This window comes from Hemicordylus capensis, chromosome 6 (genome assembly GCF_027244095.1).
Source record: "Hemicordylus capensis ecotype Gifberg chromosome 6, rHemCap1.1.pri, whole genome shotgun sequence".
Taxonomy (NCBI): Eukaryota; Metazoa; Chordata; class Lepidosauria; order Squamata; family Cordylidae; genus Hemicordylus; species Hemicordylus capensis.
This window is the reverse complement of record NC_069662.1, coordinates 171,541,215-171,565,887: the sequence shown is the minus strand read 5'-3', so window position 1 is coordinate 171,565,887 and position 24,673 is coordinate 171,541,215. Positions and strand designations below refer to the sequence as shown.

The following is a 24,673-nucleotide window of genomic DNA, read 5'->3' as shown; positions in this document are numbered from 1 at the left end:
ACAGCTGGGGGTGGTGGGAGTTGTAGTCGGCAGCATCTGGGAATGCCTGCTAGAGGAGGAAACCCTGCGTGGGGCGGGGGCTGCCACCCCACACACCAAGCCCCATCCAGGCCCCGCGTACAGGGTGGGGTGGGGGCCACGCAGGACTCCTTCATCCCCAGAGAGCCGCTCAGCCAAGGCGGCACTGACTGGCAGCAAGAGGAGGAGAAGGAGGAGGAAGGACCGCTCCTCCCAGTGGCGGGGGGGAGGCTGCAGAGGCTGCTGCTGCCTCCTCCGGGCTCCTCCAGGGTGGGGGCGGGGAGTCCTCCAGGCTCAATGACCTCAGCAGCCTGGTGGAACCTCCGCCTGTTGAGGGTCTCTCACAGAAGCGGCCGCTGCCTGCCTCCAGTGCGGTCCGGAAGACCAGGCAGCAGTCGCACAACTGCCTGCCCCGCGGAGCGGCAGGCCCCTAGAGATGGAGGAAGGGAGGGGAAAAGAAAGGCGGCCAGCTGGCCTGAGCAAGGGGCAGAGAGCGGCCTAAGCCAGGCAGGGTGCTCTCGGTTGCCATGGTTACTTACGGCACAGGGAGCTGCGAGCCCCAGAAACAGCATGCTCCTGGCTCTGTCCTGGGGGAAATAACAAAGAGGAAGCGGAACTGTAGAGCGGACTGCCCTGTTCCTTCTGGTCCCCTGGCGGAACTGACGAAGAGGAAGCGGAACTGTAAAACATCTGGTCTCTGGTGGAAGTGATGAAAAGGAAGCAGAACTGTAGAGCGGCTTTCCCTGCCCTGACCCTTTCGCTTCCGGGAGGAGGAAGTAGCGATCAGGAAGCGGAATTGTAGAGCGGCTCACAATGTACTTTCCGGCTGGGGGGATAGGAGAGATGAACAAGAAACGGAACTGTACAGCGGTGTGCACAGCAGCTTCCGGTTCCTGGGGAGAGGATGACCAGAAGCGGAACTGCAGAGCGACCTGTACTTCAATTTCCGCCTCGGGTTGTCGTACCAGATGCAGAATGATAGAGCGGCTCATGCTATCATTTCCGGTTCCGGGGAAAAGAGAACAGGAAGCTGGACTATAGAACAGCTTGCCCTATCGCTTCTGGAGGAAGTAGCGACCAGGAAGCGGAATTGTAGAACGGCTTAGCCGGGTCGTCTGTCTCTACAGGGGTGTGGGGCGCAGTACTCAGGCTGCGCAGTCGCAGAACTGTCTTGTGTATCAGCAACATGCTTTCTCTTAATTGTTACGATTCTGGCGGCCTTGCGGAGCGTGCGAGACTGCCGTCTCTACCATCTCCATTGGCAGGCGGGCCTCCCCGCAGAGCTTCCCTCTCTGGGCCGTGGTCAAACCCTTTAACCCACCCACCCCCGCCCAGCCCAAGTCCCGCTAACAAGCTTGGCTCAGCTAAATGTCTCTTATTTGGGGGCTGCAGCCAGAGACGGGACAGATGCGCTGCTGCTGCTGCTTCAAGGGCAGCACCAGCAACAGCAGCAGAAGCAGGGCCGCCGCCTCCAGGCTCTGAGCTGCCTCCTCCGAGGAGCTGCTGCTGCTGCTTTCTGTGTGAAATCAGCTCCTGCTGCTGCAGCTTCTTCCCGTAGTCAGGCCTGACATGCAGAGATGCCCGGACGGGTCGCAGCAGACACGACCCGTGTTGCCTCTCGCAGGGATCCACCTCCCATATTGCTGACTACAACTCCCATCATCCCCAAGCAAAGGAGTCTGGGAGTTGTAGTCCATGACATCTGGGAGGAATCTCCGTGAGAGGGGCACTGACTGGACACGCAAGAGGTGCCCCATGGCGCTGGGAGTGTGAGCTGCTGGAGGAGCTGCCGCTGTTGCTGCTGCCACTGATGTATATGCTGTTGGAAGTGGACTATGCGCTGTCTCTTGTCTCAGTGACATAGGAGGACAGACTAGTGAGTCAGAGGGCTAGAGGGTCAAGACATTGGTCATCCCTTCTCTACTGCTCTATCCCTTTGGAATGTAGATTGCTAATCTCAGGGACACTTCCTCTCTCTTCTCTTCCTGTGCCTTCTACCTTGCAGGCTCCCCTCCCTGCACCATGTGTGCAGAGAAGATGCATAATCCATCTGCATCCAGCTAGCTAGCTAGATTAGAGATCCTAACTCCTCACTTTCCTGTCTAGAATGGAGTTCTCTAATAAATGCCATATATATTGATTTGAAACTATGAACTGGCTCCAAGTTACTTGACTCTCAGCATACACGCATGCCTAACTAAATCAGCTGTGTTGTGCCTCTGTGCACTTTGCTATGATGAAAAAGGGATTCTCTTACCACAGATAATTCCCAACAGGTTATGGGAGCCCAGTATTTTGAGCTGCGTATACTGCAACTGAAGAGTTAGGTTTCTTCCAGGAGATCCAGTGAGATCTAGCCATGGACACTTTGAATTGCTAATCTACAGCAGCTGCCCTTTCTTGGAGCTCAGTGAGGATGGCTACTTACCTAGAGGGAAAGCTCATGCTGACTATCCTGAACGCAGACAATTACTTGGAATGGAAAACCGGACTGAGGCTTGCATTGCGTGCTGAAGGACTCCAGAAAGTAACTGAAGAGGAACCCCCCACAGATGGAACTACAGCTGCTGAGAAGACTGCTGAGGAGACATGGCTGCTCAAAGATGCTCAAGCTCAAGCTTTGATAGCTGCTTCTGTGAGTAAAAACCATTTTACTACTATATGTGATCTTGAGACCTCAAAGGAAATGCTAAGCAAGCTAGATTCCTTGCATATGAAAAAGGGGTGGGCATGGCTCTAAGAAGAGCCTCATTGACAGGCTGCTGCTCTGTGCCCATTAAACACCTTCTCCCCAACACCAAACAGTTACACCTTATCAGTCCTTCAAATACTACATCAAGATTTCCTTCAGCCATATGCAGGCTGCTGCTATTTCAAGAAACAGACACAAGGACACCAATCTTTAGAGAGCGAAATAAGCAAACTTAATGTTTTTGGTTTCCTCCCTTGTAGTTGACAGGCTCTGGCCACTGCAAATCTTTCCGATGACAATGCACAACCTGCTTGCCTCCAACTCTTGCAGGCAACTCTTGGCCGGCTTTGGGATGAAAAAGGTCACTTAGTGGCCAGCATCAGGCTGGCAGCTGCATCTCCTTAGCCCTGGCCTGTTGCTGATGGTAACTCTTTAAAAGATATAGAGCTGCTGGGCAGAAAAAGCTAGTAGAAAGAGGTTAGGGTAGAAAGAGGGGGAGATGAAAATCCAGATTTGCAGGCTAGTTCAAATGGGTGTTGAAAGCAGGTCTTATGACCATTAGCATGAGCACATGCCCCAGAGGCATGTGGGCGGGGGGTGGCTGGGAGAGCCCACTCCACCTACATTTTTCACTGTCTGCCAAAGCTTTTACAAATTAAAAATAATTTGTAAAAGCTTTGGCAGACAGTGAAAAATGTAGGTGGAGTGGGCTCTCCCAGCCGCCCCTGTTATATTGTAATGTAAACTGTTATATTGTAATGTAAAGGAGAGCAGCTAAAGTGGTAAAACCTGGTGCTCCACATTTTGACACCCCCAACTTTTAGGCTGCCTACAAGTCTAATTCCACCCCTGTGACAGGGAGTGAACCCAGGGCTGGTGCCAGACTATTTTGCGCCTTAGACAAGGCTAAGTACTTGCACCCCCCCAAAAAAATTTCAACTTTGATTTTCAAAAACAGATGTTTTGTAGAAAAAATGAAAAGCACAGAACTTGAAACTGCTAAATTTATTTTAAATTGCAAGAATAGGTAATACATCAATTTTTGATGTATTAAACCCTAACACTTGATGCCCCTCTGAGGTCTGCGCCCTATGAGGCTGCCTAGTTGGCCTAATGGTAGCACCAGCCCTGGGTGAACCACAGAAAAATAAGTTCAGACCCTGTAGCCAACAATGGATGAGTCTCCATTTACAGGAAGTCCCCAGACCCTTTTCTTCGTAGTTCACAACCTGAAACCTCTTCTTTGCTCATCAGACCAGCCCCCTGCTCAGCTCCATCCTTTATCCACCAATCCACACAGTACTCCCCCAATGACCTCTACTTCTTCAGCTGTCTCAGTGCCCTCTTAGGGAGCCAGTGAGAGAATTGCCTGCCCTACCCTCAGTCCTTCAGCATCAGGATAAACAGTGGAGGATCTGGGGGGACATGGGTGCAAGTTCTGAGCCGGATTGCCTTGCCTGCCACCACCAGCAGGAAGTGGTGCTTTCACACGGGGCTTTTTAAAGCCCTTTAAATTGCATCTCCTGGGACTGGAGGGGGTGCGTTTACATATAGGCCAGATTTACCCTGAAGTCCCTGTGAATTATTGGGGAGCACTTCACACACAATTCGGGTTTTTCACTGCACGTTAGAGGGGAGCCTGATTTATATTCAGGGTAAAAAAAATCCACTATTTGCATTGGTTTTGGGGGGACAACTTCGAGTTCGCAGTAAAGCCTCCCAATCAATGGGCATCAAGCCTGTGTGTCAAAGTCCCAGGGGGGAGCGACTGCCTTGTTCCAAACTGTTGGGAATTATCTCTGGTAGGAAAACCCCTTTTTATTTATAGCAGAGTGCACAGAGGCACAACACAGCGGAATTTAGTTAGGCATGCGTGTATGCTGAGAGTCAAGTAACTTGGAGCCAGTTCATAGTTTCAAATCAATACATATGGTATTTATTAGAGAACTCCATTCTAGAGAGGAAAGTGAGGAGTTAGGATCTCTAATCTAGCTAGCTAGCTGGATGCAGATGGATTATGCATCTTCTCTGCACACATGGTGCAGGGAGGGGAGCTTGCATGTTGCGAGGTAGAAGGCACAGGAAGAGAAGAGAGAGGAAGTGTCCCTGAGATTAGCAATCTACATTCCAAAGGGATAGAGCAGTAGAGAAGGGATGACCAATGTCTTGACCCTCTAGCCCTCTGACTCACTAGTCTGTTGTTCTCCACTGTCTTTGACAAGAGACAGCACAAGGTCCTTAAACAAGGTCCAGAGATGAGGAAGAGGTAATGCCCCATACAAAAAGAGGCCACCTGCATATCCATTGTGTCTGCATCCAGCAGCAAGAGGTCACCAGAATACACTGACCCACTCAGCCAAGCCCAGAATGCATGGAACATTTAAAGCCTCAATAATAGAAGCCCCGTTAGAATATACCCAAAAGAAGAAAAGGTTTCACCAAGTCCAGGAGGATGGGGAAGTCAAGTAGTCAGTAGTCTTCTCAGTAGTCAAAGGAATACAAGGGAAGAATTGCATCAGAAATATAAAGGCCTGCCCAAATGATGAGAACAGAAAGGAACACAAACTTTGGCAGAGGAAATGCAAGGAGACAATAAGGGATGCGGAGAGAGAGTTTGAGGGACATTTAGCTAAAAGCACCAAGGGAAATAATAAAAATCTATTTAAAAACATCCAATGCAGGAAATCTGCCAGGGAGGCAATTGGACCATTAGATAACCCCTGTTACCTGAGCAAAGAGAGCCAGCGTGTAGTGGTTAGAGTGCTGGACTAGGACCGGTATGACCCGAGTTCAAATCCCCATTCAGCCATGATACTAACTGGGTGACTCTGGGCCAGTCACTTCTCTCTCAACCTAACTTACTTCACAGGGTTTTTGTGAGGAGAAACTTAAGTATGTAGTATGTAGGGCTCCTTGGAGGAAGAGCGGGATATAAAATGTAAATAAATAAAAATAAATAAATTTTAAAGTGGTGATTTTATTTAGCAGGGGGAGAACAACTGGCCCTATCCAATCCCAGCACAGCATCCCTCCAGTGGCTGTTGCTGGTATCTGCCTTATATTTATTTTTAGATTGTGAGCCCTTTGGGGACAGGGGGCCATCTTATTTATAATTTTTCCCTACATAAACCACCTTGAGAACTTTGGTTGAAGAGCGGTATATAAATATTCATAGTAGTAGTGGATAATGAGGGAGTGAAAAGTATTATTAAGGAGGACATGGTGATTGCAGAGCAGCTGACAGTTGTTTTCATCATCTTCACAGCAGAGGATACTGAGCTAATACAGTCAGTGCCTGATGAGCTTCTCAGGGATGCAGAATTCAGTCAAATTGATGAAACAAGAGGTAATGTTCTAAACTGTCTTGAAAAATAAAAAATAAATCAATTTGCCAAAGTTAGTTGATACCCATCCAAGAGTTCTTAAAGAACTCCAATATGAAATGGCTGGTCTCTGGCTCTATTCCAGAGGAAGAGAAAGTTGGCAATGTAACCAGTTTTCAAAAAGGTATCTGTGGGGGACCCAGGAAATTACAGGTCGCTATATACTTTGGATGCTATGGTAGCTTTATATCTGCTCCGTGTAAATTAATGGAAAGCATACTTAAAGATAAAATTGATAAGCATATAGAAGAACAAGCCTTGCTGAAGGAGAACCAGCATAGCTTCTGCAAGGTAAAGTCTTGCCTCACTAACCTTTTGGAGTTCTTTGAGAGTGTCAACAAGCATGTGGATAAAGGTGATCCAGTTGACATAGTATACTTGGACTTCCAAAAAGCTTTCAACAAAGTTCCCCACCAAAGCTCTTGAGTAAACGTAGCAGTCATGGGCTAAGGGGGCAGGTTCATGTGTGGATTGGTAACTAGTTGAAGGACAGGAAACAGGGGATAGGAATAAATTAACTGTTTTCACAAAGCAGTGAAGTAGGAAGTGGGGTCCCTCAGGGATTGGTACTGCTGGATCATGCCCAAGGCAGCCCATCTAGTCCAGCACCCTGTTTCCCACAGTGGCCCACCAGATGCCTCTGGGAAACCCACAGGCAAGAGCTGAGGGCATGCCCTCTCTTCTACTGTTTCTCCCTGCAGCCTGGTATTCGGAGGCATCTTGCCTCTGAGGTTGTTTAGCCAAATTATCATTATCATCATCATCATCCTTTTATTTTTATTTCATTGTATCTTTATTTTATGTTTATATGCATTTTGGTTTTGTTTTTATTTTAGGTGACCTGTCCTACCCTACTCAGACTAGTTTTTCTTTTATTTCAGGTAGCAAATGACCTGGCCTGGCTTGCTCATTTTCATTTTATTTTGTTCTAGTTTTATTTTTCATTAATTTTTATTCCATTTTAATTATATATATAATTTGGGGGTGTATGTGTAAGCCTGGCTTGCACTGGACTGCCCAACCCTGCTCAGCCTTTTTAAAAAAGTAATTTGATTTCTTAAATTTAAATTTTATTTTAAAGTTTATTATAAATAGCTCTGGCCTACCCTAACCCTGTTTTTTAAAATTTCATTTTCATTTTCCATTTTCATAATTTTTCATAACCTTGGCCTGCCAGTTGACTCTCCCCCGCCCCTCTGATTTTTATTTAATTTACAAGGCCTATAAAATACCCTCCCCATGCTGAATATTGAGCAAGATATTTGGGGGAGCCACTTTGGGGGACAGCAAGGGCGAGGGCCAGGTTTTTGACCCAAGAAATCACATGTGGGTGGATATTTAATAGTGTGGCTTCTGTGTTAATTAGTCCTGGGTAATTTTGTTTTAATTAGACCTGTGTATAATGTGCCTGGGCCTTTCTGGAGATGGGGAGACAGGGGGCATATCATAGGAACATAGGAAGCTGCCATATACTGAATCAGACCCTTGGTCCAACTAGCTCAGTATTGTCCACACAGACTGGCAGCAGCTTCTCCAAGGTTGCAGGCAGGAATCTCTCGCAGCCCTATCTTCAAGATGCTGCCAGGGAGGGAACTTGGAACCTTCTGCTCTATATCCACTGATTGTGGGGCGGAAATGCCAGTGGTGTGGTGGGGAACAGAAGAAGTAACAGTGGCAGGTCGGCAGGTCATTACATGGGAAGGGGAATTAGAAATCTAATAGCTGTTTCCGCTTCTGGCTGTCTCGCCAGCTCTTTGACCTTGGGGAGCAGTGCCAACTACCCTTGGAATCTCAACTTGCTCCTCTGTAATGCCAGGTTGGTCCAGAACAAAACAGAAACAATCATGATTTGATTCTGGATGAAGGTGTCAACCTGGTATGTATTACGGAGATCTGGTTGCGGGAGGCGAGTGGCCCGGTCTGGTCCCAGCTTCTCCCTCCAAGGTACTCTGTTGAGGAGCAGGTGAGGGACCGTGTGCGGGGAGGTGGAGTGGCTGTGGTCTATAAGAATAATCTCTCTCTTACCAGGATCCCTGTGGAAGTGTTGTTCTACAAAATCTGAACTTTTGTATGATGTCCCTCAGGGCTCCGTATTGTCTCCGATGTTGTTTAATATCTACATGAAACCACTGGAAGAGATCATCAGGAGATTTGGTGCAGGGTGCTATCACTATGCTGATGACACCCAAATCTACTTCTCCATGCCAACATCATCGGGAGAGGGCATAACCTCCCTAAATGCCTGCCTGGAGGGGGTGATGGGCTGGATGAAGGATAACAAACTGAGAATGAATCCAGATAAGACGGAGGTACTCATTGTGTGGGGTCGAAACTCGGGAGATGAGTTCAGTCTGCCTGTTCTGGATGGGGTCACACTTCCCCGGAAGAAACAGGTGTGCAGTCTGGGCGTGCTTTTGGAACCAAGCCTCTCCCTGGTGTCCCAGGTTGAGGCAGTGGCCAGAAGTGCCTTCTATCAGCTTCGGCTGATATGCCAGCTGCGTCCATTTCTTGAGATAAATTTACATTTATGTTTTGACCTCAGCACAGTGGTACATCTGCTGGTAACCTCCAAACTGGATTACTGCCATGCGCTCTACGTGGGGCTGCCCTTGTATGTAGTCCAGAAACTACAGTTGGTCCAGAATGCAGCTGCCAGGCTGGTCTTTGGGTCATCTCGGACTTAGGGTCATCATCATTTCTGCTGCTGCCCCAAAGCTTTGGGATGTGCTCCCTGCTGAAATAAGAGCCTCCCCATCTCTGACAACTTTTTAAAAGTCTTTAAAGACACATCTCTTCACCCAGGCTTTTAATTAAATAGTGTTTTAACATTGTTTTTAAAATATTTTAAAATTTTCAATTGTTGTAATGTGTCAATCTTTTCTGTCATTTATTCTGTTTTAACTAATGTTTTAACTTTTCTGTTGTAAAGTGCCCAGAGACGTGAGTAATATGTTAAATAAATAAATAAAGGTGCTTTATGAATGTACTATTTTAAACATGTGATACATGTCACTCTGAGCAGAAAGGCAGAATACTCATTATTTTAAAGAAAGAAAGAAAGTGGGTCCTGGTTTTGTGCACTGTGTGAGATCAATAAAAACAGGATGAAGGGAGGGAGAGTCATCTTCTGGGCTGTGCATTCTTACACTGGGAGGGACAAAGTGGGGAAAGGGCCCCTTTGGTTTTGTTCAGGTGGGAGATGCTCTGGAAAAGCGAGGGCATCTCCCAGAGGCAGCTAGGCAACTGTGCTGCTTCCCAGAGGTAAAGCTCCTCCTGCTCCTCCTCCTCCTCCTCCTCGCTGCCCAGTCCCCTTCATTCACTGAGTGAGTAGCAGGCGAGGGCTCCATCTGTGGTGTAACCTGAGCGTCTCTGGAGCACACCAGAAACAGCAAATGATGCTGAACCTCACGCTGCCTGCGGACTGAAGATTTGATGAAATGCTCTATTATGATCAAGATATCCAAGGAAAGCTGACACCTGAGCCACTCTGGGCTCAGAGAGCTCCTTTGTTCAAGCTTGGCATAATCTCAGTGTTCAGCCTCCTTAGACAATCCGCCTCAGGGACAGGAGCCATGGGACAGGAGCTGGAGCTCAGACATGGGTAACAAGCAGACCACCTTTACTCCGGAACAACTGGATGCCTATCAGGTGGGAGTACCCTGGACACTTTCCTGTATCACGACACAAAGAGCAATGGGAGCTGTCCTCTTTCATGCTGTTTGTCACATGCAGGCTAGATAATAAACGTGTGTGTGTGTGTGTGTGTGTGAGAGAGAGAGAGAGAGAGAGAGAGAGCTTTGCAATCAAGTCTGTTTTGGAGCTAGTGTGGGGAGGGAAATGCCCCCAAAGTGGGGAAACAGCCTCCCCCAGGCAAGGAGCTGATGAAGTGGCAGCCCTGGCTGGGCATCAGAGCTGTGCTCCTTTGCCGATGGCCAGAAGACCCTCTTTGGTTTAAAAAGCTGGTTAGCTCTCTGTATGGCTAATGCACACAGGGGCTGCAGGGGTCGTAGCTTTTCACAAGGTTGAAAAAGTGGATTCTGCTTGTTATAAAAAATAAACCAGCAGGTCTCCCATGGTTACAGACTCTCCAATCTCTGGGTTTCCATTTCTTTGTTTCAGGATGCAACATTTTTCACAAGGAAAGAAATTCTGAGGTGAGAATCTTTTCACTACAAATCTTTAAAATCCAAGTGTTTGTACCAGGAATACTAATTTTTAAAAGATTTATAGCAGAAGTGCAGCTTCTTCCTTTTCCTAAGAATTTGGCACTCTAGTTTTTATAGACGCCACAAAAATGTCACATGAATTGAGCCATAAGCACTGCCTGGTGTGGCATTCTGGAGGCGCTTTGGCTGATTTCTTCTCCTGGAGCAGAAGAAGGCTCACAGTGACCGTGCTTAAGACCCCTGCAATGCAACTGAGACCAAGAGGAGAGCCGGTCTTGTGGTAGCAAGCATGACTGGTCCCCTTAGCTAAGCAGGGTCTGCCTTGGTTGCATTTGAATGGAAGACGATGTGTGAGCACTGCAAGATATTCCCCTCAGGGGATAATAGGGTCACTCTGGGAAGAGCATCTAGGTTCCAAGTTCGCTCCCTGGCATCATCTCCAAGATAGGGCTGGGAGAGACTCCTGCCTGCAGCCTTGGAGAAGCCGCTGCCAGTCTGTGAAGACAATACTGAGCTAGATAGACCAATGGTCTGACTCAGTAAATGGCAGCTTCCTCTGTTCCTATGTTACTAACTGCCTGCCAACAGGTACAGATGGAGGTGAGGTCTTGGCAAGCTGAATTGAATGTGTGTGCCCTGAGCAACCAGGCTCCCCCCGCCCCCGGCCAGCATGCTGGCTGATATGGTGCACACAGCATTCCAGCGAGGCTGCAGATTCTTAAGGAAGCCCTGGTGCTGCAGAGAACAAGTGTCTGTGCATTGCAACCAGGCTTGGACTGGCCCATAGGGCAACAGGGCATATTCCCGGTGAGCACCACCCATGGGGCACCCCTGTGCCCCGACTCCCACCCTTAATTATCCATTCTGCTCAAAACCCGCCACCCTCCCCACAAGTGGGAGTCAGTGCAGGAGCGCCGATCCTGCAGCTTTTTGTGGTTTGTGATGCTGGGGCTGCCTTATGGGTCCAGAGCAGCCGCGACACAGAGTGCAGCATCACCAGAATGCAGCACATCATGTTAGCTACTGTTTGTATTTTCCATGTTATTAAGTTGGTTTTACATAGGAACATAGGAAGCTGCCATATACTGAGTCAGACCCTTGGTCTATCTAGCTCAGTATTGTCTTCACAGACTGGCAGTGGCTTCCTCAAGGTTGCAGGCAGGAATCTCTCTCAGCCCTATCTTGGAGGTGCTGCTAGGGAGAGAACTTGGGACCTTCTGCTCTTCCCAGAGCAGCTCCATCCCCCGAGGGGAATATCTGACAGTGCTGTTCACACTTCTAGTCTCCCATTCATATGCAAACAGGGTGGACCCTGCTTAGCTAAGGGGACAAGTCATGCTGGCTACCACAAGACCAGTTCTCCTCTGCCTCTGTTTTAATGCCCCCTTTTAAAACCACTCTTTAAATACCCCTGCTAACTGAACAAAAGAGGTGCCTTTTTAACGCAGTGGTTCTCTTTATTTAGCGGGCGAGAGTAACAGGCCCTATCCACCCCGAGCACAGGACCTCTAGTGACTGTTGCTGGTGTTTGTCTTATGTTTCTTCTTTAGATGGTGAGCCATCTTATCTATTTATATTATTTCTCTATGTAAACTGCTTTGGAAACTTTTGTTGAGAAGCGGTTTATATTTGTTGTTCGTTTTTTGGAACCGTAGCTACTAATGCTGGTCTAAATTTGACTTGAAAACGACAGTTAAAATATTTTCAAATTAAAATTCAAAACAAAAGACATTTGATTCCTCTGGACCTCCATGTCCTTCCTCCCTTCTCCTAGAAGTGAGGAATTTATGGCTCTGCACAGATGGGGGGTGAAATCAGAGCCATGATTCAAAGCCCAGGAGCTGAGGCCAAGTTGGGACAGGGAAACGTGGCGGGTGGGGAGAGCCCAGGCCAGGAGACTTTTGCCAGCGGTTGTTGCATCACATGCAAAACAACAGACCAGAAAGACTGGCATTCATGAAAGCGAAGTGTGGATGTGTGCTTATGTCTGGCAGGGAGGCCAAGAACATAATTGTATCATGAATAAGGCATTTATTATTGATTAGGAGCCCTTTGGAAATGCCTGCCGCATTGTTCACTGGCACTTTCCTGATGACAGCTGTGAACAGCAGAGAGCCCTCTGCAAGAACAACAGAGGGAAACAAAGCCTGGGGGAGGGACAAGGAAGCCCACCCCCACCCCTGTCTGCCCCAACATGAGAGACGCTTTTGGTGGACAATGCCCTGCTGGTACCTTTAAAGCTGGCAGAGCAGGTAGACACTTGGGCACTCTGATCTCAGACATGCTTACTCCGAAGTTTCTCATGTCTGAATGTTATGTTTTCAGCCGCCCAGAGAACAATTGGTTATGGGGTGGCTGACAAATTAATAAAGTTTATCATCGTCAATAATATTATTAAGTTGCACTACATTCAGTGGGACTTTACTCCCAAGCAAACTGGGATTCTATGGCAGGGCCTGTGGGATAATACAGGATGGACACATGAATTGGTGCCTAAGCAACACCAACTCTGAGGAGAGGTTCTCCTTAGACTTTGTGACTTTTTCCTGGCCTCCACAGAAATTTGCTAAGCTGGAGTTACAAAAGGAGAATACAAAAGGGAGTTTCAGAACTGCCCACTGGGGGCTGGTCATTAAGGGCAGTGGGGGGGAGCTATGCCCCCCTCCCCTAAGCACACAAATGCACTTGTTAAGCAGGGAACTTGTTGCAGCCGAATCAGAGGAAAGCGAGAGACAGCACCATTTTCTCTGAAGAGAAGGGAGCTTGCTTCAACCCCTTCCCGCCACACATACTGCTGGAACCTCCTCATTCCCATGATTGGCCAGAAAAGGTGCCACTAACACTACCCTGTCCTCTGATTGTTTAGGGGCTCCCCCAAGCATTGCCCAACTCCCCCACCCAAGGAAAAATACATAGGCTGATTGCAACAGTCTATTTTTTACCCTTGTTTCCCCCCACAAAATGAAGAAAACACAAACCACTTGCCACAGCCTGTGTCCCCCCCCCTTTTTCCCTCAGGAGGGTGGGCAATGCTTCGAGGAGCCCCCGAACAATCAGAAGACAGGATAGCTGGACTGGCACCTTTTCAGGCCAATCATAGGAGAGGAGGTGGCTCCAGCAGCAAGGAGGAGGGGTTGAAGCAAGCTCCCTTCTCTGCAGAGAAAATGGCACACTCTTTTCTGAGCAAGTCGTAAGTTTTCCTTTTTAACAAGTACATTTGTTGGCTTGGTTGCTCCACTCTTGCCCTGACTGACAGACTGTTCCTCCCAGTGGGGTTTTCTTCTCTTTACCTTTCCACTCTAGCTACCCTTTGCCATTATATTTCCCAGTGGGATCCCCCACCCCCCGCTTTTATTTTATTTTAATTTGTTTTATTTTTTTACATTTATAACCCACTTTTCCTCCAAGGAGCTCAGAGTGGTGTACATGCTTATTTTTATCCTCACAACAACCCTGTGAGGTAGGTTAGGCTGAGAGATACATGACTGGCCCAGAGTCACCCAGTGAGTTTCATAGTTGAATAGGGATTCGAACCCAGGTCTTCCTAGTCCTAGTCCAACACTCTAACCACTATGCTGGTTCTCATGTTCCCATTCCACCCTCACTCTAGCTACACCTTTTCCTTTCTCTTGCCCGATTGAGTTTTCTTTCCTATTTATTTCATCACCAGCCTCCCAGCCACTCCTTTTCCTTTCTTTTGCTCATGGCAGTTTCCTTCCTTACCTTCCCCTCATCCCTCTCCCGCCTGGCTGACAGTATTTGTGTGTGGAGATGTTGCTGTGTGCTTGCTGTCAGGAAACACTCCGACTTCGGCCTGCAAGTCCACCTTGGACAGGCCAGACTGCTGTGGGAAACTATTTGCCCTGGTGCGGAATGGTCTGCTTTACATCCCCAGAAAGGGGGCGGGGAGGAGCCCCCAAGAGACTTGCAGCTGGGCTGTACTAAAATGAATGACCAGGATGCCCACTGAGAACCGGGGTGCTTCCTGAAGGGCCCCTAGAAGAACCCGGAGCTCTGAATGCCGAGCGACAGGCCTGGCCCCTCGAGAAACCAATGCACCAATTTCCAAGGGAGGTACACAAAACAATAAGCATCAGGGGTAGCGTCTGAGCATCAGCAATGGTTGTATAACTGAGACTATGGCTGGTGTGTCTTCTTCTCTCCTGCCTTCGCCCCCCGTCCCACTCCGGAGCCACCACTGGAACTGCCCATCCAAGTGCTTGCATCTTGGATTGGTGGGGCCCCGGTTTTCTTGGCACTGGAAAAATAACTTTTGGCATGTTGCACAGTATGCTGCATATGACTGAAGGATGTGTTAGAGGTTGTTGATTGTTACCCACAATAGGTAAAACAGCAGAGCACTAAGGAATGAGCACACACTCCAGTGACAGAGCAGGTAGCAGAGGATGGTTTGGATATTGCAGCTGTTTAGAGAAAACACATGGAGATCCTTGTATGACTAAACACTAAATATTTATTGGTTAAATACACTTAGATAGGAAAGACCTATCTCTAATCTAAAGGACTACATAGTGGATAGGTAAGGAGAGAAAGAGATGTTTCCATCTGCTCTCTAGGGGGAAATGAAGGGTTGTGACTCAGCCCAGGAAGTGCTGCAGAGTCAGTTCAGGGGTTGTAGAGTAGGGACAGAGAGGGAGACCCTGACTGACTGTCTCTACTCCCAATGCCCCTAGTGGTCATTAGGACAGTTGGTGCAAAAGGTTGATGCACTGGAAGATCATCTCCAACAGGATGCCTGGATATTGCCACACCCTCCCAAGCCCCAGTCGTGGATCAGGCAGGCAATAAAGTCATTTTTCCTTTACTTGCAGGTTGTTCTACAGGTACCGCGACCTGGCCCCTCAGCTGGTCCCTCTTGATTACACCAGTAAGCCCAAGGTGAAGCTCCCCTACGAACTCATTGGCAGCATGCCAGAGCTTAAGGTACTGGCCAGCAAGGGCAGCAGCTGCAGCACACAAGGAGAGCTGGGCTGGGGACCATCAGACTCTAGAGCCTCCTCTCATGAGGCATGCATCATCTGTACTAGTGGCCCAAAGCCCAAGACAATAATGGAATCCCTCCAGCCTTAAAGAAAGATCCACCCAGGAGCTTCTGTGAAAGAAGCCCCATCACGGGTCCCTGCCACCAGGAGACTTGAGCACACACATGCACACAGGCACACCAACTCCAGCTCGCCTGCTGGAATGTGCTTTGCCAAACTCTTTCTGCAGGAGCTCCTTGGCTGATTACTGGGAAGGGCAAGTAGGCTGGCCCACCTCCGTGCACGAGGACTTTAGACAGAGTTGCCCTTTGGTCATCCCATCTGGCTCTATGGTCAGCCACAGCACAACCAACACTGCACCATCCAGATTAGCCACAGTTAAGTCCAGAGGAGTTCTTCCCTTCTGCTGTAGCCGTAGAAAGGAGCCCTCCCTGCCCAAGTGTACCAGTCTGGAAGAAGATTAAGGATCCCTCAGGGCAGTTCTCCTGGCCACTGTGGAACAGGGAGGACTAGCCTGGCCTTGGCAGGAAGTGTCATCAGTCCTTTCATTACAAGGAGGGCCAACCGGGGAACAGAGCAATGATTCAGGTGGAGGAGGAGAGGAAACACTCACCGGCTGGAGTGGATGGCTAGCAGTCAGCGCAGGCCAGACACCGAGTCTTGTTCGTCCTGCACGTGAAGGCTTGGCTGCAGGGTGAGGTGCCAGGTGAGGCTGCTGCTGCTGCTGCTGCTGCTCAGGAAAGTTGCAGCAGGAGCTGGGTAACCCAGATCCAGGGAGCAAGGTCTGGGAGCTCATTCAGGACTGAGAGCAGCTCCACATGTAGGTTGTTGGTGCTGCTAGCAAGGTGCTGGCATGTGGAGGAAGCTTATATAGGCTAGATCAGGGCCACACCCTTTCCTACAAACTAATCTGACTCTCAAGTAACCCTGCTGTCAGTCTTCCTCCCAAGTAGGCCTATTGGTGGGTAGTTTTCTGGCTGCCAGGCATGCACTTCTCTGCTGATCTTAGAGGCCTTCCCAAACCTGGCTGTGCCTGTGTGAACTCATAGGGGTTTCTCTGGGTGGATGGGGGCGGGGGGTCAGAGATGGTTCTTGGGAGGTTGCGTTTGGTGGGGGTTCAAGGGTGTCCGTGACATTAGGCAGGGTGTCTGGTGTTGTGGTGGTAGAGGGTCCCTGGGGAGTGGTGAGGACTGAGGGGCAGAGTCCTAGAGAGAGGGGGTGCTGCTAAGGAGAGGCTCAGGCGGCCAGTCTGAAGGAAGCTGGGTGCCGGCAGCCTCAGGATCAGGGGCGACTCTGATGTCCTGGGGTGGTTCTTCCATGAGTGAGAGCTCCCCGTCTGATGCCCGGTCCTCCTTTTCTGCCTGGTCCTCGCTGGGTCAGGAGGACCAGGGGAGTTCCTGGCAATGCCTTGGCAGCCTGGCTTCATTTCCCATCTGTCTCCTACTGCAGGACAACCCCTTCCGGCAGCGGATAGCTGAGGTCTTCTCCGAGGACGGTGAGGGCAACATGACCTTAGATGACTTCTTGGACATGTTTTCAGTGATGAGTGAAATGGCCCCTCGAGACCTCAAGGCTTATTATGCCTTCAAAATTTATGGTGAGTGGCCCAAGGAGTCCTTGTCTGGCCTTGGTGGTGGATTAGGGGGCTGCCTGCCTGCCTGCCTGCCTGCCTGCTGGGGGCAGTGGCAGCTGCTGCTGGGAGGGCAGCCTGTATCTCCAGCCAGAATCTCATCCTCGCAGCTCCCAGAGACCCTGTCTGCAGATGGGTGAAGCACCTGGAAGAGGGCAGATCCTGTGCGCCCGCCCCCCCCCCATTGCTGGCCAGTGGTCCTGCCAGCAACTAGGAAGGGGATGCAGATCTTGAGGAAAGAGAGTGGGTGTCATGAGGATCTCTGCCAAAGGGCGAAGGTGTGAAGGCAGGAGCTTCATAGGTGACAGAACTCCATAGCAAAGATGCAGGGCACGAAAAAACCCAGTAAGTGCCATCTTTCCAGACACAGGGATAAAATGATTGGGAAAGCTGCACCTGCTGGATTTCTGCATGTCATCCCACTATCAAAACCGGAAATTAAGCTGTAGAATAGACTGGCAGAAAGCTACTGAACTAAACTACCCAGTTTCCATAGGTAAGAACATAAGAACAGCCATGCTGGATCAGGCCCGAGGCCTACCTAGTCCAGCATCCTGTTTCCCAAAGTGGCCCACCAGATGCCTCTGAGAAGCCCACAGGCAAGAGGTGAGGGCATGCCCTCTTTCCTACTGTTGCTCCCCCTGCAATTGGTATTCAGAGGGATCTTGCCGCTGAAGCTGGAGGTGGCCTATAGGCCTCAGACTAGTAGCCAGTGATAGACCTGCGTTCCATGATTTTTTCCAAGCCCTTTTTAAAGTCATCCAAGCTAGTGGCCATCCCCACATCCCGTGGCAGAGAATTCCATAAATTAAATATGTGCTATGTGAAAAAGGACTTCCTCTTGAGATGATCCCTGGTTCTTGTGTTGTGAGAGAGGGAGAAAAATTTATCTCTGTCCACTCTCTCTACTCCATGCATAGTTTTATACACCTTGATCATGTCTCCCCATAGTCACCTCTTTTCCAAACTCGCTGGCCCTGTGCATGGAACAGGTGGTACTTCCGAGAATGCTACCCTGGGGGTCCTGGGCTTCATTGTTTTGCCTAGCAGCCTAAATTTGGCTTCCAGGACATCCCAACTACATTTCCCTACATCACTGGTGCTGACATGAACCACGACAGCTGACTCCTCCCCAGCACTGCCTAACAGCCCTGCTAGAGGCTGTGTGATGTTCACAACCTTCGCACCAGGCAGGTCACAGACCCATCTCTCTATGCCCCTAATTATCGAATCACCCAATACTAAGAGGCCCCCAACCCCTTGACTACAGATCAAACACTGTTCTCCTTTCTCAGACAGAAAGGGAGTTTGTGTTGGACTCATAGAGTAAGACCCTTAGAGCAGATGCAACAATACCCCCCGCCCCACCTCAGGGTCAATGCTGAGGGTTCCGAGGGTTCCTTTCAGCAGACTTCAACAATGATGACTACATCTGCAAGTCCGACTTGGAGAAGACGGTCAACAAACTGACGCGCAGAGAGCTGACTCCAGAGGAAGTCAGTCTGGTGTGCAACAAGGTGATTGATGAAGCTGACTTGGATAATGATGGCCAGCTGTCCCTGGAGGATTTCCAGCACATGATTGTAAGAGCGCCTGACTTCCTCAGGTAAAACTACCCACTCTGCCACTGCGCTCTCTCTTGCTCTCGCTCTCTCACTGGTGGGCTTAGGCCAATTACATGGTGGAAGCCGGTTTCACAAGTTAGACACTGCCATAAAAATACCTTACAATGAGAATGCTCTGAGGGGGCTTCTCAGAATAATTCCAGCACCCTCTGCTCCCCATGCAGAACATAAAGCAAAGAGCGAGACTGCTCATGAGAAATAGTCCCTGTGTGCCACTCAAAACAGGTTTAGCTTTTGGATACGGCCTCCCAAGCAGCGCCTCTGCATCCTTCTCTTCTCAAGACACAGACCCCACCCCCGCCTTCACATGGCACACACTGTCAAGTGGTTCCACTTTCAGGCCAGTGGCATTTTTTTTCTAAACGTGCTGCAGTCACTCTGAGTAGTCATTAGGCTGACTACTAGGATTGGGCTTCCAGATGATGTTTTATCCTCTGTAGTTTCCCTCACACCCTTATTCCTGAGTGCTTTTCTGACTGAAGGACACAAACGCTTAAGTATTATTGTACATTTTTTAACAGCACTTTTCATATTAGAATTTGATACACACCCCCAAAAGCCCTCCAGGATTTGGGTGCCTTGTGTGCCATTAGTAACCCCACTGCTTTCAACGACGAGGCTGAAGCTGGATGAGATTATTTCTGGAGCTTCCTGTGAATCTGAAGCAGCTGAAGACATCAGTGATTGCAGAAGAGAAATAAATAGTCTTACTTTTGTCTCTGGTTGTAAAATGATTAATCAAGGGAAAACAACTTGGTCAGATTTATTCTTGGAATAACATTTTTGTTTAACAAGGGGGTTCAGGCAAGAGGCAATTTTTAAAATTTTAACAGTTGGATGGTTCAGAGAATTTTGGGCACTAGAGACATTCAGACTAGCTGCTCTTGCCTGAGACAAGTCTCAAAATAAGCAGTGTTGGGCCATCTCCCAAGTGAATCAGAACATCTCAGGGGCAGAGGAGGCTACTGGAATTAAAAAACACTCCTGACCCCACAGAAGTGATACTGCCTAAATATCACCTAAAGACTCATGTCTCTGGCCCCATCTGGGCAACAGTCAACTCTGCAAAGGTTATGGCTTTCAGAAATATCTGGAGCGAATGATCTTTTGGGCAGGCCACCTACAGCACCCATCTGGTCTCTTTCCCCAATCCCAGAGAGATGCAGGCACTTGGGCACTGCGCTGCAAAGGAGTTTCTCTTCCAAAGGAAGAAGCCCCAGCTTTCTCTCCAGCCTGCCTCCACCCCCCACCCCAGTGAAAACTCTGCTGACTCTAGAAGCAGCCAGATCCCATACTCAGAACTGCCACCAGCGAGGTCAAGGAGGTGCCCCTTTCCTGCCAACTACTCTGCTTCTTTGCAGAAGGAAAAGATAAAAGCAGCACAGAAGCCCATTGCATTCCAGCCCAGCAGCAGGATGAGAGATCAGCACAGAGTGGAGCAAGCCCCTTCTCCAGTGCTGGCCAGCGGAGCTCCCTGCCTGTGCCAGGGTCTGCATCCTTCCCTAGACACTGTTGCATAGGGATGAGAGGCGGGCAGGGGCACGCTTACCCCTGGACTTTGGGGATGAAGTCCAGGGCCTCCACACCCCACACCCCCAAATTGTCTTTAGTCTGTCCTGGGTGGTGTGGTTTGTGCCCTCAAAATCCTGTGTGTTAAAAAATGATGCTTAACTTGCAGCCGGGGTGTGTGTGTGTGTGTGTGTGTGTGTGGTCTGGAGGCCTTTAGGTCCAGGCTCCAAAGTTACCTAGGTGCTCCTTTGGAGTCAGGCAAGAAGTGTGGCTGCAAACGCTTGGCCCTACCTCCTTCTCTGCACAGGAGCTTGTTGTGGTCCCTTTACAGCCCTTTAATATAAGAAAGAAGAATTTTTGGGCTGCTGTTGGTGCAGAAGACCATATAACATATATAGGTGTATGCTGTATATGGGCTGTTTGATCATAAGGGGGCAGGTGGGGAGTTGGGATTGGAAGCAGGAGCCTCAAGGCAAGATGCCACATGAGTTATCAGAAGAATCCTCTGAGGAGACATTGGGGGTTGCCATTGTTATCCCCCAGTTAATTAGCAGAGCACGAAAGAAGCTACCCACTCCAGTTTCAGCGCAGATGCAGAGTTTAGTTGTTGCTGCTATTTAGAGGAGACATGTGGAGATCCTTGTAGAACTAAATACTAAGTATTTATTGGTGAAGTACACTTTGGATAGGAAAGACCTAACCCTTAATCTATACAATTACATAATGGATAGGGAGGGAGGGAGAGAAATGCTTCCATCTGCTCTCTAAGAGGAAAGGAAGGGATTCAGACTCAGCACAGGAAAGACCTGTAGAATCATATCAGGGGTCAGGTCACAGAGAAGAGACAGGAAGAACAGTTAGGAAGACCCTTACTCACTATCTCTACTCTCAATGCCCCTAGAGGATATTAGGATAGTTGGTGCACAAGGTTGATGCCCTGGAAGTCCATCTCCAACAGGAGACGCATAGCCAGAGGCTGGCTGGGGGTCACCCTTGCAGAATCAGAGTTCCTGGGGGTGGGAGGTACAATGTCAGGATCACATGTTAAAAACTATGCCTGAGAATGCCAGAAAACTGATCCCACAAGGAGCCACTGGGCAAGGAGAAGTCCCTCCAGTCAATCACGAAAGCCTTCTAGCAGTGCTCTGTGAAGGCCGGTGCCAAGCCAGGCAAGGGAGCCCGGAACTCCATCAAAAGTGGGAGTGGGAGTGATAGGAGGCACCCAAGGAATGGCTCTCCCACTGAAAGGTCCAGCAACCGGAAGGAAGGAAAAACAAGAGGACTGGGACCAGCCTTTGCCTTTCACCAAAAGGGCCTCCTCTGGTTTCTCTGGAGGTTTATTTTCCATCATTGAAGCCTTGTGCAGCTTCTACCATGGGGGAATCTTGAAGACATGCCAGGAGTGTTTCATGAGTCGATCAAAATTCCTTTTTGGTGGAAGGGGAAATGAGCTTTGTGGGACCCAAACAGTAAAGGTGGGGGAGAAGGGAGCCTCTGTGACTAACCGTCCGTGCTACTCAGGGGCCTGGAGCACCTTCCTGATGAGGCAAGGCTACAGCATCTGGGGCTCTTTAGTTTGGAAAAGAGGAGGCTAAGGGGAGACATGATCGAGGTGTATAAAATTATGCATGGTTTGGAGAGAATGGACAGAGATAAATTCTTCTCCCTCTCTCACATAACATTAGAACCAAGGGTCATCCCATGAAACTGATGGCCAGGAAACTTAGGACTGACAAAAGGAAGTACTTTTTCACATTAAGTCATCTATGAAATTGCCACTGGATGTAGTGTATGCCGCTAGCTTGGAATGCCACTTGCTTTAAAAGGGGCTTAGACAAATTCATGGAGGACAGGTCTATCACTGGCTACTAGTGTGAGGCCACCTCCAGTTGAGCATACCAGTTGCAGGGGAGCAACAGCAGGGAGGGGGTTTACCTCCATCTCTTGCCTCTGGGCTTCCCAGAGGCATCTGGTGGGCCACTTTGGGAAACAGGAGGCTGGACTAGATAGACTTTGGGCCTATCTATGGAAGCATAAGTCCATAGGTCATAGCATAGGTCCTAGCATTTTGCTAGGTCCTCCATGCTCCAATCCTGTGTAAACTGTTGGCAAAAGAAAAGTCTGTGGATTAGTGTGGCAGCTTTGTTTGAGGAGAATTTGGTAACATGTGCCTTTGAGCATATGGTGAGTGTTGTCACCAACACTGTATATGCAGGAAGTATCCTGGAGCACAAAGGACCTAGCCAAGTTGTTTTTGCATGGTTATGATTTTGAAAGCTAGTACAATATCTCAGACTGGACATCAGGTCACATGTCCCATCACATGAACATTATGAGCCATCAAATCTCCTCGCTCTTTGGAATTCAAATCTCCTCGCTTTTTGTTGAAGCTGCCACACCCACACCCACAATTATCCTGTAAAGCAGGGGTGGGGAAGCTTGACCCTCCAGCCTGGGGATAATGGGAGTTGTAGTTCAACATCTGCAGGAGGGTCAAGCTTCCCCACCCCTGCTGTAAACCAAAGGGTTTTTTCCCCCTTTAATTGAATTAGTATTCTATCTGGAACTACTGGTAGGTGCACTTAGGAACCAAGTTAGGCTTGTCCTACCAAGTGGCCTGTGAAGAGCTTTAGGGAATTCAAATCCTAGTTCAAGATTTTGAGCCATTTTGGATGGTCCTAATAAAGGTATTTCTAGATTGTGGCATCTAGATTTCCCCCCCAATGAACCTTCTGTTTTGACCTTGGTGAATGCAACAGTTAGCCAGTCAGCAGAGGGATTTTGGAATTGGAGGAAAATATCTTCTACCACTGGAAGAAAATACATTTAATCTTTTGACGGTTAACCCATCCTCATGTTTGGGTAGGAGTGGGGTGGGAGGAAGCGCCACCCTCTTTCCACAGTTTTGTCTCCGCTTGCCTGTTTCCCAGATGCCCCTGGTTGGCTGCTGCATGAAACCGATGCCAGATTAGATGGGCCTTTGGCATAATCCAGCAGGGCTTTTCCCCATGTTCTTCTGTTGCTCCATGCAGAACTCCAGTGCTCTGTTTGCTAAGCTCTGATCGCTAAGCTCTCAGCCAGGCCTTCACCTCTTATATAGAGAGTAGGCGTCATAGCTATTCTTGTGCTTTCTGCTCTGCTGCTTAGAGCTTATAGAACCATGCTACTTAAAAGTCCTCTGACTTTTAATTAGAATTAATTTCAATAATTTGTTTGAATAACTGTGTTATGCAATTGTTTTAATTGTATTTTGTGGATTTAATCTGTGACTTTTATATTGTTTTTAAATTTTGTACACTATCTTGAAGTCCCCTTGAGAATCCATAATGCTGGGAAAGGTTGAAGGCAAGAGAAGAAGAGGAAGACCAGCAGCAAGGTGGATGAGCCCAATTACGTCAGCAATGAATGCAACACTGAGGGACCTGAAAGGCCAAGTTGAAGACAGATCATCCTGGAGAGAATCTATGTGGCCACTAAGAGTCGACACCAACGTGACGACACTTAATCAATCAATCACACCACCTAAAGAGTTATATTTCAGGTGGTATAAAAATATGAAATATGAACGAAAGAGGCCAAAAGCCCACTATCTGGAGGAGAAATCCTTTGCTTTATGAAACCCATATATAGGATTCCTTCCTTCCTGGTTAAATAGGGTCAGCAAAAAATTGAGGATTGAGATATAGTTTACTTTAGTCTGGTGAGCAGCTCTGTAATGGGAAAAGGACCACGTTTATTGCAATACTGCTCTGGAACAGTAGATGTCACGACTGCATTATTAAAAGAGGCGAAAACCAGGTTAGCCTCTAACTGAAGTTGAGGCTTCTGTTTGAAAGCCTCTAGGGAAGGAGAGCAGAGTCCTCTGCTGCCCAAGGTAGACTGTCAAGCTGCCCCTGAAGTTAGGAAGAGCTTGTTGGGGGTGCAGATACTAGTGATGACGGTTTTGACAGGAGGCTGCCTTTGGCTCTGGGAGCCCATGCACCAAATGGAAGACCTTGTCTAATTCATGCTAATACACAATGGGGCAATTCCCACAATCAGCCAAAATCGGGCTAGGGGAGCCTAGCCCAATTTTTGCTGACTGTGGGAGCCACCGGGCTTGCAAGTGAGCCTGGTGGCTCCCAGGCAGTTAACCTGCCTAAATATCCCTCCCCTAAAACCAGATCTGTGGAGCGAGCGCTCCACAAACCCGTTTCTTTTAAATGTGAGTAGCTGCGCTGCGGCTACTCATGAGGAGACCCCCCGGAGGGGAGACGAAAATCTGCCTCCCGGCTCTGGGGGTCTTGCCAGCATGCCCTGCGCACTCGCGCAGGGCATGCTGGAGCTTCCGGGGGCCAATCAGCCCCCACTCCACCCAGCCCCCACCGGCTCCATCATGGAACCGGCAATCTGTGGGCTGCCGATCTGGCCGCCCAGGGCTCTCTCCCTGATCGTAAGCAGGGAGAGCGGGCTTATTTAATTTATTTCTTTATTTGATTTTCTATACTGCCCTTCCAAAAATGGCTCAGGGCGGTTCACACAGAGAAATAATACATCAATAAGATGGATCCCTGACCCCAAAGGGCTCACAATCTAAAAAGAAACATAAGATAGACACCAGCAACAGTCACTGGAAGTAATGTGCTGGGGGTGGAGAGGGCCAGTTAC

The 24,673-nt window shown here is 48.8% G+C and overlaps 1 protein-coding gene across 4 annotated transcripts; it reads left to right on the top strand.

The window, feature by feature from the left end:
• The first annotated feature begins 9,433 nt into the window (after positions 1-9,433).
• On the top strand, positions 9,434-19,235 carry CIB3 (calcium and integrin binding family member 3). Of its 4 annotated transcripts, none has more exons than XM_053263686.1 (6): positions 9,434-9,741; positions 10,213-10,247; positions 15,092-15,158; positions 16,712-16,859; positions 18,303-18,498; positions 19,039-19,235. In XM_053263686.1, exons 1-6 carry the CDS (start codon positions 9,691-9,693, stop codon positions 19,058-19,060), a joined length of 519 nt encoding a protein of 172 aa, XP_053119661.1. In that variant the 5' UTR covers positions 9,434-9,690; the 3' UTR covers positions 19,061-19,235. The 4 variants fall into 4 exon arrangements, with proteins under 4 accessions (XP_053119661.1, XP_053119660.1, XP_053119663.1 ...); XM_053263685.1 differs by having other exon boundaries at positions 15,092-15,203; XM_053263688.1 differs by lacking the exon at positions 10,213-10,247 and having other exon boundaries at positions 15,092-15,203.
• Positions 19,236-24,673: the final 5,438 nt, after the last annotated feature.

What these genes read in the sequence shown, in the direction of transcription:
- CIB3 (XM_053263685.1), top strand. Translation starts at nt 9,691, where the DNA reads ATGGGTAACAAGCAGACCACCTTTACTCCGGAACAACTGGATGCCTAT. An exon ending in GCAGCATGCCAGAGCTTAAG is followed by an intron (nt 15,204 to 16,711) that starts GTACTGGCCAGC and finishes CTCCTACTGCAG; the next exon opens with GACAACCCCTTCCGGCAGCG. An exon ending in TTATGCCTTCAAAATTTATG is followed by an intron (nt 16,860 to 18,302) that starts GTGAGTGGCCCA and finishes TCCTTTCAGCAG; the next exon opens with ACTTCAACAATGATGACTAC.